This window comes from Corella eumyota, chromosome 1 (genome assembly GCF_963082875.1).
Source record: "Corella eumyota chromosome 1, kaCorEumy4.1, whole genome shotgun sequence".
Lineage (NCBI taxonomy): Eukaryota > Metazoa > Chordata > Ascidiacea > Phlebobranchia > Corellidae > Corella > Corella eumyota.
In genome coordinates, this window is record NC_137490.1 from 10,094,939 (window position 1) to 10,110,484 (window position 15,546).

The following is a 15,546-nucleotide window of genomic DNA, read 5'->3' on the forward strand; positions in this document are numbered from 1 at the left end:
TTACCTAGTTTGACAAGATCTTAAACAACAAAACTTTTATGAATTTTTACAGGTTAATAAAAAATTTTAAAATATTTTATGTTATAACCACAGCAAGGTCCTTTATTTAACTATTTAAACGTTTTTAGTTCAAACTGTACACAGTTTAAGATATTTTTTGCAAATTCTCTTTGGGTTAAATAAACTGTAAAAGGTCTCTAAAAACATCACATTCCTGTAACCCTAACTTAGTTTATTTTTCTGTGTTACAAAATCAACCACATTAGCTTACACGTTAAAAATTAAACATTACGAATTAAAACAGATTTAGTAGAACGTTTGAAAGGTGTAAATTACTGGTCTTAGATAGCAAAATAAATCGAACTACAATAAGAGCTATTATTAAACACTTAACATATTCGATTGTACACTTAACTAAGACACCAAACTTTAAGTCATCGATAAAAGCGTAAATTCGTAGACTATAAAAAACTATAAGGTTTAATTTAAGCCGTAGAAAAAAAAAAGATTTAACACATAACAATTTAAGTTTTTTTCTTAATTTATATGTAGTAAAACGGAGTTTGGTGTTTAGAATGTATATTTTTTTTCTGCGTAAAAAATTTTGCATTTCGAAGGAAAAAATAAAAATTGTTTTTTTTTGTTTTCAGCTTTGTTTAAATTTAGGCTTTATGTTAAACAAATTCGGTATTTTTGACTAAAATATTACAGCGTTTAAAATCCACACCTTAAAAAATGTAAAAATGAATTTGCCTAAAATACAGTTAAGTTATCAGCTAAAATTGAGTTTAAGGCCATTATATACATCATCGTAAACCTAACTTACCAATCACACCTTCACAAGTCAAGCTTCTATTGATCGTTCACTTTTGATGGATTGCAATTAAATGGTCAAGTATACTTCGTTAATACTGGCCACCTGTAAAAACACCTTCGATTGTCGCTAATAAATTATTCCTCGAGTTTTTTCACGCAAGAATTCGCCATTATTATTCGAATGTTTAGAAACGTAAAAAAACAAAAATAAACGACATGTAATCCAGCTTGTTTCTAAACTTGATCTATATCCATCTTCATTGGTTTGATTTCACGGCCAGTTAACATATATGGGGTGGTTTAATGATATTTTCGCTGCACCTGGCACAAGAATGTGCCAAAAATTGTAACTTTTATCGAAGGTTTTAATCTCGTATTGACGTTTTATACTAAAAATCAAACTATTTAAATTTTTTCTTCAAACGCTTAATACTGCCGTTCCAATGTACGTTTGTAAATTAAATTAAACTAACTGCTAATAGCTAAACAATTAATGACATTACATTGAAAACGCTAACTTAAATTTCTGATTGAAATTGACAGTCAAAAATGTACATCTTTGTTTTTTTCTAAAAGCAGACTAGTATCATTTGGCTATATCGATAATTAGATTAACCGTAAAGTTTACCATAAGACAGTTTAGTGGTGACCTCTGTTCTATAATTATACATAATTATGTCACCTTGAAATTTAATTATACCAGGTGTTTTTTACGGTTTGGTCGTGTATAAGACGCACGCTTAAAAACGAGACAATTCCCCTTTACTATTACGATATGCGACAAGCAACTACTTGATATGTAAACATCAATTTAAATTAAATAAAGTTTATTCGGAACTAAGTTATTTTTCAGACACCAACTTTATAATAAAACAAACATAGCATATTATTAAAGCCTAAAACAACTACTTGTAAGATAGATGTTAATATAATTCTGTCAACAACATTGCCATTTCAACGAAGATAATTGAAAAAATTACACTAACTGCCACGTTTACTTATCTTAAAAAGTATCCTTACTGTCTTTTCCATTATTATATTGATATGTGCTTGTCAACTTGTTGTTTCGTGTACAACAACTAATTACAAATTCAATACAAACATACTTAAACGTTACAACACACACAGCTTTAAGAACCGAGTAAACATTTGCTCCATGTAGATTACCAAACAAGACAGGCAACGCTAAAGCAGCTGTGTAAAGAATAACTCGAGTTTAACCTTGGTAAACAGTATTTATTTAAAAATTCTTTCATAACTTATATTCATTGGAAAAAACTCTAAAAGTTTAGCCTTTTGATTTTATACTAAATCAAAAACGACAAAGAGGAGTTAAAGCCTTTTCAGGTGTTAATTTTTGACATTTCTTCTCCACGTACACTTATATCGACAAAGCTTTAAACTATGTGTTATAAAAAAAAAACAGTTGCGATTTTTCTACGGAATTTGATTAAGAATGGGATAGTAGGCAACTGATGCCTAACTCGTGGGCGTAGCAATTGTAATTTGTAGAATTAGGCGTAATATTAAGGTTTATAAAGTGCCAGTTTGTGATTCGCACCTGCACATGTTATCACCTAAACCAGCAATTTGAACTCGATTTGTAGTATCATCTTGCAAGTTAGCACTACCCCTCATAAGTTACTGAACGCAAATTTTAAAGTTTAACTTATTGCCATTTTATTTCAATGTATGAAGTTTAAACTTTTTTAAAGGTGAATGGTAAAAAAGGTATTTTCTACGTAAAATAGTTACGCAACTATCTTTTTGTGTCAAATAGATGTTAATATAATGTCTGTTTCGCCTATTATTTATTTTTCGTTTTGATTTTTAAGATGACATTTCTAAAAAGTATAATGAAGGTAAACACTTTTTACTTTATACTATTTGAAAAAATAAGAAGCCAAAGTAAGTCAATTTTACTACAAAAATTAACGTTTAATATGACAAAATGTTCTTTTTAATTATGTTAATAGATTTTTTGGTTAAATAAGACTATCAGTTAAGTGCTTAATTGCTAATGCGGGTTTCCAACACCTGTTAAGATAAGATAAGTATGTTTAAATATTCATGTTTGCTCATATGGTATAAATTATTAATTGTGTACCAAGCGAATTAATTAAGGCTTATCAGTAATTAGCACCTTTTTAACACGTGAGAACTAGTTTACTATTACAATGCATGTGCATAAACTATCAGCCTTTTTTGTTGATGTTTTTTTTTTAAATCAGAAAAAAAGTTGTAATTTATCTTATTTTAACATTAACGTAGCTTGGATTTAATATTTAATCTTTATTTAATAAAACGTAATAAAATAAAAAATTGTCAAAATATCTTAAAATTTAAATATATTTTATAATTTATTTCGACACAAACTAAATTTCTGTTCCTGTACGTTAACAATCCCATCAAGCAAATTTTTTTTTAATTTATTAGACGAAAGGTGCTGTTGGGACATGTTTTCGATTAATCTGCAAACGTCAAGCTCAAGGGCTAATAGTGAAACATTGGTGGGAATCGAACCCTAGATCTTTCGGCTTGTATTCTAAGGCCATCTATACCACACTACCTGACTAAAGTAATGAATTTTTCATATCACCTTAATTGGATTGACTTTTGTATTTTTATAAGGAAAGGGTGTGCAGTTAAAGCTATTTGTAAACGATAGACTCAGTTGCCAGTTGTGCGGTTCAAACCCGAAACCTAAAATAATTACGATTTTTAACGTTGTTCTAAAAACGGTTCTATGCTGACACTTAGCGACCAAATTTTAATATTGTAAGACCGCGTATGATAGCACAAATGCAAGACCACGCAAAGGCGCTAGAAAAACATAATAACAAATTTTATTTGACTTTTAGTTTAAAAAAAAATAATAATGCCTAATTTTAGTAAAACAGAAAAATTAAAAATGATCACTTTTACGCCCATCGGTTTTATTTAAACTCCATACATTTGGTTTGGTTCAAACCAAATTAGTCCTACTATTCGCCACGTGTCGCACATAAGGATAGATCACGAGTCCAAATTCACGATGCTTGAGTTTTGGGTCCAGGTAATAATATGTTCGCGTTAATGTTTACGTAATAGCCTGGTTAAATAAATAAAACTAGTAAACTAGTCATTTTTTTAAATATTTTTTTCTGTTTTTTTAATCTTTTTCATAATATTTTTTTTATTTTAACAACTTAGGCGGTTACCAACAAATCGCTTGTCGTAATATGGTCAAAAATATTAGCTCGTGCCAAAACGCACCACAAATGGTAGTTTTTTAAATTAAAGACTCGTATATTAGCAATGGTTCGTATAATATTGTATAAAGTTTTTGCAGATTGAGTTAAATTTTATAAATTTATACCACAGTAAACTTAATTTTACATTTTGCTAAATATTTTTTTGTTAATTTATTTTTTATTTTTTTTATGTTTATTATGTTTAATTGTAACAAATAATTTTCTTACAATTACTTAAAATAATTTTTTTCCATTTTTAGCTAATTTGTTTTACAATTTTTATAGTTAAAAAATTAATTTTTTTTAAATTTTTTTATTTTAAAAAAAGTGTGTTTGACTGTTATTATATTAATATTACATAAAATCTTGTATATTAATTTCTATTTAATTTGCATTAGCTAACCATTAATTTGCATTAGCTAACCATATGTATTATTAAAAACTTTTACTTAATATTATAGTATTATAATTCGCATTTGCCTTTATTTATGTCAATGTCAAATATAAATAGTTTTAATTATAAGGATTTAGATGTAGCTAAAATGAGCTGTCATACAAAATTTCACAGAAAGAATAAGTTAAAACATTGTCACGTGAAAACAATTTCCTTGTTTGATCGATATTTCTGCGCAATTTAATGTCTAAGAAAATAGTGTAGTCATGCATATTTTAAAAGCAAAATCGTTGTTTAAATATTGTAATCTTACGAAAATACATTTTTATAAGGTTTTAAACGCATTGTTAATAAATAAACAATAAGCTTGATATTCAACAGTTCAACAGCAACTACATTATTGTACATGAAATAAGTTAATAATTTATCTAAACAAAAGCTATATATTACAACGCTTTCAAAATTAAAGAAAATGTATTTATTCTAGTTTATTGGGAATCAATAAAGTCACTGTTTAAGCATACATATGACGCTGATAAGAAGACTTACAAGCCGCCGGCGACCCACCACTCTTTGACGTCACAACTAAACAATAGTCCCATATTGTTGTGGCTTGTAGATTCGCTCGCATCAAGAAAAGCCGGAAACGTGACTGCCATTCTATTTTGATCTTGAAAATTATGCGTGTTTAAAATTGCTTTTCGATTGACAAAAAACAGTCACAATTTTGAAACTGACACATATTGTCACGTTTTATTTAGAAAGCGACATTTCCTATCAGTTTGATTTAAGTTAGGTTGTAATGATAGCACATTTTTGTTGTTTTAAAATTAAAATTTAATTAAAAATTATTAGAGCTGCGTTAACAATTGACAGGTTTTTACGTTGTGACTTTGTGTCGTTCGTTTTATCTTATACCTCTATTTCCTTTTTCTCTTCAACTTTCCCTAAACTTTTCAGGCTAGATCGAAAGAGAGAAAATTATTTCTTTAGTCGAGCTTAGCAAGTAGACCGTGTCAACTTTAGGAATCTATATGCTTTTAGCTGTTGTTATTTATGACGGCATTCACCGGCATTTTCTCTTTTTTTTACTGCCACAACCTCCGCTCGATAGGTCGATACGAAAAGAAGTAGGCAAACTAGAATTGTGTTTGCTTTGTCTGATTTAGGTTAAGTAAAAATAAAACTTAAGTTGGTCTGTCGGTTAAGTATTTTAAACGTTTAGTGCAACTCACGTTCTCTCATAAAATTGGTTTTAATTTTCGTAGCTGAAAATTGTTGGGTAACTTGAATTAGCTAATTGGGAAAATTACAAATATTTATATTATTTTGTATAATTATAGTTTAAAAGTTCTTTCAATTAGTTAATAATTGTTTTATGGGATATCTAGATATATAGCAGACTATTTGACTAAACTATATGACGTTGAGAACTCTTGATACAGAGATATACAACCACTCATATAAAGTGAATTTTAATTTAGATGTTGATTGTACATATAAATGATTGATTAATTATTAGACTTAATTACTTTCTGGGGGGAATTAGGTTCGTTTTTGTTTGAAATGCACCCAGTTGTTTATCATAAAATTTCCTTACCATTAGAAGGGAATCCAGGTGGAATCGATAAAAGCCATACACGGCAAACAATTGATAGACTACAATGCATACGAAAGGTGATCTACCAATTAAAACTTATAAATTAAAATATAACTACATTGCAATACTTAACACAACATTAAGTTGTGTAAAAACACTTAGTTATGCAAACATATATTTTGAAAATACTGTTTCCGTGTGAATTAATAGATAATATTTATTCAAGCACCTAAAAAATCCACAATCATTTCGACGTACGGCTGGTGAACTGCTAGATTGGTGTTTAGACCCTCGTGCTTTTCAAACCCAATTTCACCAATACTTAATGAGCTGTTTAATGGTAAGTTTTGTCTCTATATTTCTACTATAACATAACTATGTAAAGCATAATTATGTTTTTATTATCTGCAAGGCGTCGTGTTTATCCGCATTCCAATACTAATACGTTCTTATAGAATAGACTTGAATAATATCGATTAGGAGTCGGCAGGTGTTTTATTTAGGCCGACAAGCGGAAATATTAAATTTCTTAATGCTGACGCTCTAACAAGTCTCGTACTTATAAGGGTATTGTACAATTTTTTTAATACAAACAAATGTTTGTATTAGAAATAAATTTTTGTTTTAATTGTTTTTTTGTTTAAACTTGAAACGAAAAAACAAAAACTTAATATTACAATAATTTTTTTTTGTAATCATAACGTCACTGGAAGTGGTTTGTCAAACCCGAAATATTCATAGAAACTTTAAAAAAAAACAATTTTTCACAAATATTCACTATTCGTCATCTAAACGAACAAATATTGAGGATTTAAAAACAAAATGCATTCCAGAGCATTTACTCAGAATTTTTTTGTCTCAAGTAGTGTAGGTGGTCCTCGGCGCCATTCGTTCGTTTCAGTTTTATACAAGAATTTTTCTCTTTTTGTGTGTTTCACGTAATATTACTGAAAGGCGTAATATTTGTACGAGGTAATGATTCGAAACGGGTAAAAAGATTTTCTCGCCTTGTTCAACAAACTGATTAATCGGAAATATTTAACATATACAAATATAATGTTTACCTAACGGCGAATTATGAATAAAACTTTTTAAACAAAAAGTTTCAAAACAAGTGCTAGTAAATATTTTTTTTTGTACCCATTTTATTACTATATCGCGTAAAAGCAAAATATTGTTTTCTGATTTAACATCTCTTTAAATAATATATTGTTGTCTTTTCGTTAATAACATGAAAGTATAAGTATAAATAACAATAAAAATTCCACGTTCTGGCATTTATAAAAAAAAGCAATATAGTGACAAGGCAATTTAGCTAAAGGAAAACAAAGCAAATATTTTAGAGAAAAATTTGTTACCTTTTGCTCTCGAAATTTGAAATCAATATTACGTTAATCATGCTTATGGGACAAATATTTTAAGTTCAAAACTAGCGAAAATAATATTGAACAACCTAAAAGTTACAATATTAATTTTATAATTCTTTATCGTTTGATTTTACCATTTGTTGAAATACCGAAGTGCGCATTTATAAATAATTCTAATTTCTGGGTTAAAAAAATCCTGCTTTTTTTTCCTATTTTTTGGTATGATTTTAATTAATAACACCTTGTTATAAGTATAATATTACATACTTTTTTTAATTTGTTTAAACTGAAAACTGAATAATTCAATGTTTTAGGAGGTAAATGATGTGGCTGGCAAGCCTGGATATGACCTTGAATTATGTTTTCGTTTGCTTACAGTTTGTAACAAGCGAAGAGAAATGCTTCCCCCAAGTTCGTCATGTAAGTCATTTGGTTAACCTTAAAAAGTTCGTGGTAAAAATAACCGCCGAACGATGCATTTTGTTTTTTTTTTATAAAATTTCCTCTTTAAAAATTTTTAATGGATTAAATAATGATGACGTGTTTAAAAACCCTTATATTGATTATGTTAATATTGTTTTCTTATTTAATATTAATTTGATTTAACCATCACTTTTACACTTTGTTAGTTATAAGTTATTGGTTAAAACTCTCACTTAGTTTTGTTTGAACTAGCTATGCTGAATATTTGGACTCACAGTGTTTGTAAGTTAATGGACCTACAAAGGCAGCATCAACAATCCAAAACTATAAATAACTACCATAAAAATGCTCAATCACATCCTGGAAATGTAACAAATGAGAAATTTAATTATTCACAGAAAATGCATTGCCCAAGGTAACAAACAGAATACGACTCTTAAATCAAGTATATTAGGTGCATTTCGGAATTTTTACTCTGATTTGTCACTTTTCATTTTGTTGGTTTGCATTATATTTTATATGTTTTTGTTATTTTTAATTTATAGTACCCTACAAATAATTAAAAAATTGATAGATAAACAACAAAAATACTAACAAAATTTTTTAAACTTAACTTATAACTTGACTTATTTTTTAAGACCTTCAAACGACTGGAGTCAAGATCCACAAATTGGTATACAGCAACCTTCACTTTCAGTCATAACAACTGTATGGGGAATGTCGAAAACACAGACGCCGCCCGTTCATAGTCAATCAACGGCTGCTGCGTTTGCTCAGCCCCATATTGAGGTCAATATGCATAGCACATTTCGACAGCCTAATTCTGACAACACTAACATGTTTGGAAATAATCAAAGAAGGGTGGGACCTATTTTGGGCCAAGATCAAACTTTTGGAAATGATCAGGTTTGAGCTTTTATTGTTGCGTGTTTTTTTTCGTCAAGCCATAAAATATTTCAAATTTTTAAGTTTAGCTAAACGCCCTTGTAATAAAGCAGTAAAGCATACAATAAACACTGATTCTGTCTGTTGAATTAGTCTGTTTACATTGTTATATTGGTTATTTGATCAGGGAAATTGCAACGCGAATTTTTTACTCACAGTGTCTTGTGTTTACCAATTGGTTAAACATATCCTAGTTTATTAATCATTAACAAAATATGTGACCAATACATCGCAGGTTTGGACAGTCTACCTAACGCGCCAACATTCGATTTGGTATAGTTTTTTTTTTTTTGGAATCTCTAAATAAAAACATAGCTTTGTAAAAAGTTTTTTATGATTGTTAGGTAAAAGGGTCTTGCGGTTTGGAAGCGCAAATGTGATATCATATCAGTAAGCCATCGCCCGTCACGAATGATTGGTAATCATAATTGACAGGGTATAGGCGGGCTGATCGTGTTAAAAAGTTAAAAGTTTATTAAATTTTTAATTCAAAATATTGTTAAAATTATAAATTTATTTCAAATTTTTATTTTGTTTTATATGGCGGAGATAAGTTGTAGTAAACTAATAAAATTATAGATATACCGTATTTGGCCTTAAACTTAGGATGGTTACTTAAAACTGTCTGGCACTCTGCCTAATATACTATTCACAATTGTCTTAACTAAGGCGGCAAAAAAGTGTACTGATATCAATATGGTATAAAACTTTAAAATTTTCTTTTTAAATAATAAATTAATTAACAATTAAATGGTAATTTATTATTGTTTTAAAATCAAGTGTTAAGTTATAACGTTACAAGTTATGCCCACAGATTTCGATTTAAAAAAAATTAAATACCGAGTTTAGAAGCTCATAATAGTCATGTCGTAATAACTACAAAAAGTTAACTTTCACTTAATTAATTTGTATATATTTATAATTTAATTTGTCAATTTAGCAGAATCCACCATCAGCGGCTGCGGCCGCCGCGGCCATGGCTGCTGTCGCTGCGGCTGCTACCGCGACCGCTACTGCCACCGCCACTTTTATAAAGGGACAACAAGAACAAGACAACATGAATTCATATAACCCTGTATAAATATTGTTAGATTGGTTAAAAGTTCCAAGTTTAAACAACAAATTATTTATTTTAGTTTTTTCAACATTTTTTTTTCATTTCAACGTTTGCATTTGAATTAACTAAAAAAATATGAAAAAATGTTTGTTTTAATATTTTTTAACTTATGTTAATTTTTGGTATTTTAAGTCAAATAATGTGTACTAAAGACTTTTTTGTTTAGATGTACGGATCCAAAATAAACGACATGCACAATACTATGCACTCAATGATTGTGCAGCAACCATACCAATATAATAACCAACAATTAAACCATTTCAACCATAATATGAATGAAACACAAACCAGTAATTTATCATTTCAATATCAACAACAATATGCTGGAAATAATTATCCAAGTAGTCAGAAAAAGTTGAGCCATTATGGACCGTCATGTTATGAAATTAATATGTACGAGAACGCTCATAGATCACAACCTAAACAAAATGTAATTTAATTTACAGATTTTTCTTATAAAACTTTAATAATATTACCAGTTTCCTTAGCAATGTTTTGTGGCGTTTTCAATATATTTAAAAACTTATTTGGTTATAATTTCTGCAATTTTTGTGACATATAACATTTTAGTTTTAAACTAATTATGCTTTGTATAATAAACTAGACTTTTACTAAAAATGTTTCTTTGTAAGTCGTATAAATTATCTTGTTAACTGTTTAAAATTAAATGTTTTTAGTTTCACGGTAACAAACTCGGTGGAGTGATTAGCAATGGTTTCACACTAAACAGTGAAAACTGCAATCAACCTTCATCTAACAATTTAAACAACTATAAACAACCATCTATGTTCGTTGGACGACAGTTTTCGTCCCAATACTCAAACGAGGTAAAGTTATTTGCAATTAACAATATAGTTTTTTGCGTGTTAAAAACGGTCTTTATTTTGCATTTTCTTGCTTAATATTTTTTTTAAATGGTTTGTAAAAGGCATGAAGATATATTATTGTGTGCTTTTTAATATCAATTCAGTATTTACCCAGTAAAGCTATTTATAAACGTAGTTACAGCATCCTCCTCATGAATATCAGAACATTAATCGTATGACTCAAGAGGTGGGGAACCCAACTCCACCTTTGACACCTGGTACATCTAACCACGAATTAAAAAACTTTAATCATGGTATGAAATAAGTTTGTATTAAATGTTAAATGTAAAAATTTACTTTTTTAATACTAAAAATTAATTTAGATTTTATTGTGCAATGTTATATGTATAATAATATTTTTTTTATTTAAATTTTACCTGAAGTTTAAATATAAGATTTAGACATGTAAAATTAATGCAGGGCGCGAAGAATTGCGGCTTACCTTCCCTGTTCGAGATGGAATCGTTTTAAGACCTTTTAGACTTCAACACAATGTTCCAGTCACCAGTCATGCTTTTCATCTTAGACAAAATGTCTATGAAAAGCTATGTGAAAGGTAATAGCAGAAAATTTATTTTTACATAATTTTGCATATCTTAAATTATAAACTTTTAAATGATTAACATGTCGTTTTGGTTTATTGTAAATTTACCTAAAAATTTAGCTTACTGAATTATTCACCTGGCTTGAATGAATAATTTATGCACGTTTACTTCTAAAAGAATATTCCTCTAAATAAAAAAGCAAATTATGTAATCTGAACATTAGCATTAAGCCTCTGTACATATTATTTTATTTTAGGCCTGATCTCGACCTTCAATTTAAATGTTATCACCATGATGATGCTATGAAACATACAAATTGGCCTCACTCTGTGCAGGTAACTTAAATTAGATTATGCGATATATTTAAACCCTTCACTGGAAACTTATTTTATTTGTAAATATGTTATAACAAGTATTGCTGAAGTCCAAGCAGAAAAAAAAGTATAATTACATGTTTTAGGTCAACGTTAACGACAACTACCTTACTATACCCCGAGGAACCGACAGACAGTCGCACAAGCCTTTATATTTTAAGAATGTTAGTAAACCGGGTAGAAACAATATTAACATCGCGGTTTCTGCATGCTGTTGCGTAAGTTTTTAATTAATAAAGTTAAAAAATTGCCCCTCACAAAAATCGACATTTTCCAACGAAAAATTATTATTATTGTTATCAAATCCTATGCTAATTTCCTCAAATAACTATTTTATAGAATTGTTTTAATTTTTATTTTTAATACGAATTGCAAATGAGATTAAATGTTTTGCTATTTTATTTTTGCAGTCTCATTTTTTTGTGTTACAAATGGTTCACAGACCTAGCATGCGATTTGCTATAGAAAGTCTAATGTTTAAAAGTGTGGTTTCTAGTTCACAATGCATTAAGCTAAGTAAGTTTAAAGATTTTTATTTCCGCAATAGATTGTTACACATAATTACTTTTACTAACTTATTTAAAAAGGTGTTTTTATTAAATATATTACATATGCGCGAGTTTTTGTTAAAAATTGTGCATAACTTTTTAAAACAACAAAGTTTGCATTTAATTTTTAATTTCAAAATTTTCTGTTTAGTTCAAGAAAACTTTAGAAATAGTGCAATCACCGATACCAATTCTTCCATAAATCCTCAAAATAGTGAAGATTTTAATAAATTCAGTGCGGTAATATCACTACGATGTCCCATAACTTATCAAAAAATCAAAATACCTGCGCGAGGACAGAGTTGTAAACATATACAGGTGAGTTTCTTTTGTATTACAACAAGTATTGTTATATCTTTTATATATCAACCAACGATGGACCGAAGTAAATTAAAAATTACCATTTTTAATGCAATTAAAAAGATGAATCATTACGAACACTGTGATACACTTTTTATAAAACCTTATTTTTTAGATTTATAAACGTCTAATTTTATATTTAAGTGTTTTGATTTGGAGGCTTATCTTCAACTTAATACTGACAATTCTACGTGGAGATGTCCTATTTGTCAGTAAGTCTTCATTTTATACCTTTTGAGTAAGGGGATAAGTTTTTATATTTTTATTTGGGAAGTTTGTGTTATCGTGATATGTTTTAAGCGATAGTGATTACCGGTCTTAAGGTTGGTGTGGCGTTGGTGAGGGTTAAACCCAAAACCTTTGGGCTTCTAACCAAATATTGTGACCGATATACTTCACCAACAAACACAAACAAAAAATTCTAGAACTTCAAGTTGTAAAGTATTTTCTGATTGCCGCTAAAAGTTGCAAATGATTTGATTTTTCGTCGCCTGAGGCGCTAATAAGCAAATTAGTATATAAGAATTAGTATAAAATTTATTAAAAAAATTAAAGTAATTTTTATCATTTTTAGCAATAGCGCAATCCTTGAACATCTAAACGTTGATGAATTTATGCAAAATATTCTCCAATCTTGTAGAGATCAAAATCGATACCTAGTATCCATAGATTCCAATTGCCAATGGGAATTATTGCCCTTATCAAATTCTGAATATTCTACTGACAGTAACCTTACATCTTGGAAAAACGATTTGCACCAAAATCAATTTGTTCAGAATAATAAAATATTTGTAAAGCAAGAAAAAGTTTTATCAAACAAAACACCAACGAATTCGAGTCATTTTGTAAGCTCACTGAGTAACAAAGGAAACTACAAATTACCGGCTGACGTCGTTATCAAAAAAGATCCTGACGCGCCGCCAAGTACGTTATACCTTGACTATATAAAATTGTGCAAAAATTTACTGTCAACCAAAAAAAAACATTAGGTTTTACGCATGTCGTAACTTAGAGTGTTTACGTTTAGTATTTTACAAACTAAATTAAAAAAAAAAATTTTAATATATCGACTTAGCTTTACGTAAGACAGCTTTTAACAATGTTTCTTTGACTTTATTAATTGTTGTGTATAATTACAACGTTATTTAGGATTAACTAAACTCAGTTAAAGTTTTTATTGTGTTAAATATAATCAATATATTTTTTAGGTAAGCGGCTTAAGGACGTGTCGTCTCCAGGATTTAATTTGAATAATTTTCCAGCTCCAAGTCCAGGCAGTTATGCAACTTCCCTAGTTTACAAGAAATCCGACTTTTCCCTACATAAAGAAGGTTATATTTTAACACAAATTTAACGTCTAGTAAGGTTTAATAACTGGGTATTGTTTTTCGAAATTTTTCGATTTTTAAAAGCACTTGGTTTTGAAATTGCGCGACAGTACATTTGTTTAAAAAATCAACCGTTTTAAACTATTTTTATTGGAATTATGTTAGAATTTCCGCACAATTACATTAATGAAGATAGAAAACCCGTGTCGTTACCTGTTACTGAAATGGTTTTTGACTCTACTGAAAATATTGCCCGGCGTGATATAGTGCCTATTGAAAGAAAAATCAATCATTTCAGTCATCCTCGTTTGACGTCATCATTGTCGGTAAGTCACTAATTTAGAACTTTAAAATTTATTGTTTTGTTGTTTAAACAAGTAAATTAATAACCACAAATTTCTATTTTAAATTTAAAATAACGACATGGGTAAACAATTTAAAAAATAATTTACAAAACGCTTTAAAGTTATAACGAAAACTTTTTGACGACATTTTTATATTTATTTTCCCTGCTTGCTTGTAAGAATCAAGCTCCAGTTGGTAACACAGTTCCGAACAACAATCCACCATTAGCAAGATCCAACAGCTGCAATGCAAACCCTCTGCAAACAATTAATTTTAATCCAACTCACAGTGACGAATTGGGTTCTGATGTATTGGAATCATTGCTAGGCAACGACGTGATTACGTCGAATGATGCAGCTCTGACATCTTTTGCCCACAATTTAAGCAATTCCGAGAATCACGAACACGCGCTTAATGTAAGGGTTTTCTGTTTAAAATTAAACATTTGTTTGGTTATGACGAGGCCTTTGTGTGAAGTTGTTAAATCCAAAAACACAGATTTGAGGTACTGCCATCGCTGCGGTTTAAAGCATTAATATTTACAGATGACGTGAATTATATCTGAAATAGTGTTTCAAAGTTCAAAATCAAACAAATTTCGACATATTATATTTGCATTGTTTTTATTTTTTTGAAAAAGAAAGTCTTTGCATTTTGCAATATGTATCTATATTTATATATATCTATTTATTTTTTATGTTTTTAAAAATATTGACATACGAACAAAAATAACAGATTTATGGTATTTAATTAAAGTTTTTTTAAAGTTTTATAGCTTTATATTTAAGTTCAAGATTTTTTTATTTTTAGACTTTTAATGAAAACCCGACCAACGTATTTCCTAATTCGAATAACAACATACCTGATGATATATTATCTATGTTTGATGCGAGATCCTAAATTTTTATATGTTTGTCTTCGAGGAAGAATCTTCGTCAGGAAATTATTTTAAGTTCAATTACGTTATTGTGTCAATGATGTTCCTTTTTTATTCGTTTGCAATAATACAACAAATTACTATAAATACCTGGGCAATTATTTTAAGATGTTACATGTTTTTATTTTACAGAATGTGTGGCAATAACTGCGTTTACATAGATAGTAACCTTGTTTTGTTTTAAAAACCGACAAATTGTTTTATAAGTTATAGTCGTAGTAATGACTTTATGCAGGTTGGTTTAATAAGAACAATAATGTTCTCGTACGAGTGACTTTAGCCTAAACAAAAAATTCGGTCTGCGCATACCAAAAAATTCGCTTTGCACATTCCAAAAAAAAGTACGAC

The 15,546-nt window shown here is 28.9% G+C and overlaps 1 protein-coding gene across 1 annotated transcript; it reads left to right on the top strand.

The window, feature by feature from the left end:
* The first annotated feature begins 5,934 nt into the window (after positions 1-5,934).
* On the top strand, positions 5,935-15,266 carry LOC145752904 (zinc finger MIZ domain-containing protein 1-like). Its single transcript, XM_082569274.1, has 20 exons — positions 5,935-6,120; positions 6,270-6,383; positions 7,725-7,830; positions 8,086-8,248; positions 8,472-8,739; positions 9,719-9,853; positions 10,062-10,325; positions 10,573-10,722; positions 10,898-11,015; positions 11,182-11,317; positions 11,563-11,641; positions 11,767-11,898; positions 12,091-12,196; positions 12,380-12,546; positions 12,733-12,800; positions 13,163-13,512; positions 13,797-13,919; positions 14,082-14,242; positions 14,441-14,677; positions 15,072-15,266. Exons 1-20 carry the CDS (start codon positions 6,010-6,012, stop codon positions 15,159-15,161), a joined length of 3,078 nt encoding a protein of 1,025 aa, XP_082425400.1. The 5' UTR covers positions 5,935-6,009; the 3' UTR covers positions 15,162-15,266.
* The last annotated feature ends 280 nt before the right edge of the window (positions 15,267-15,546 follow it).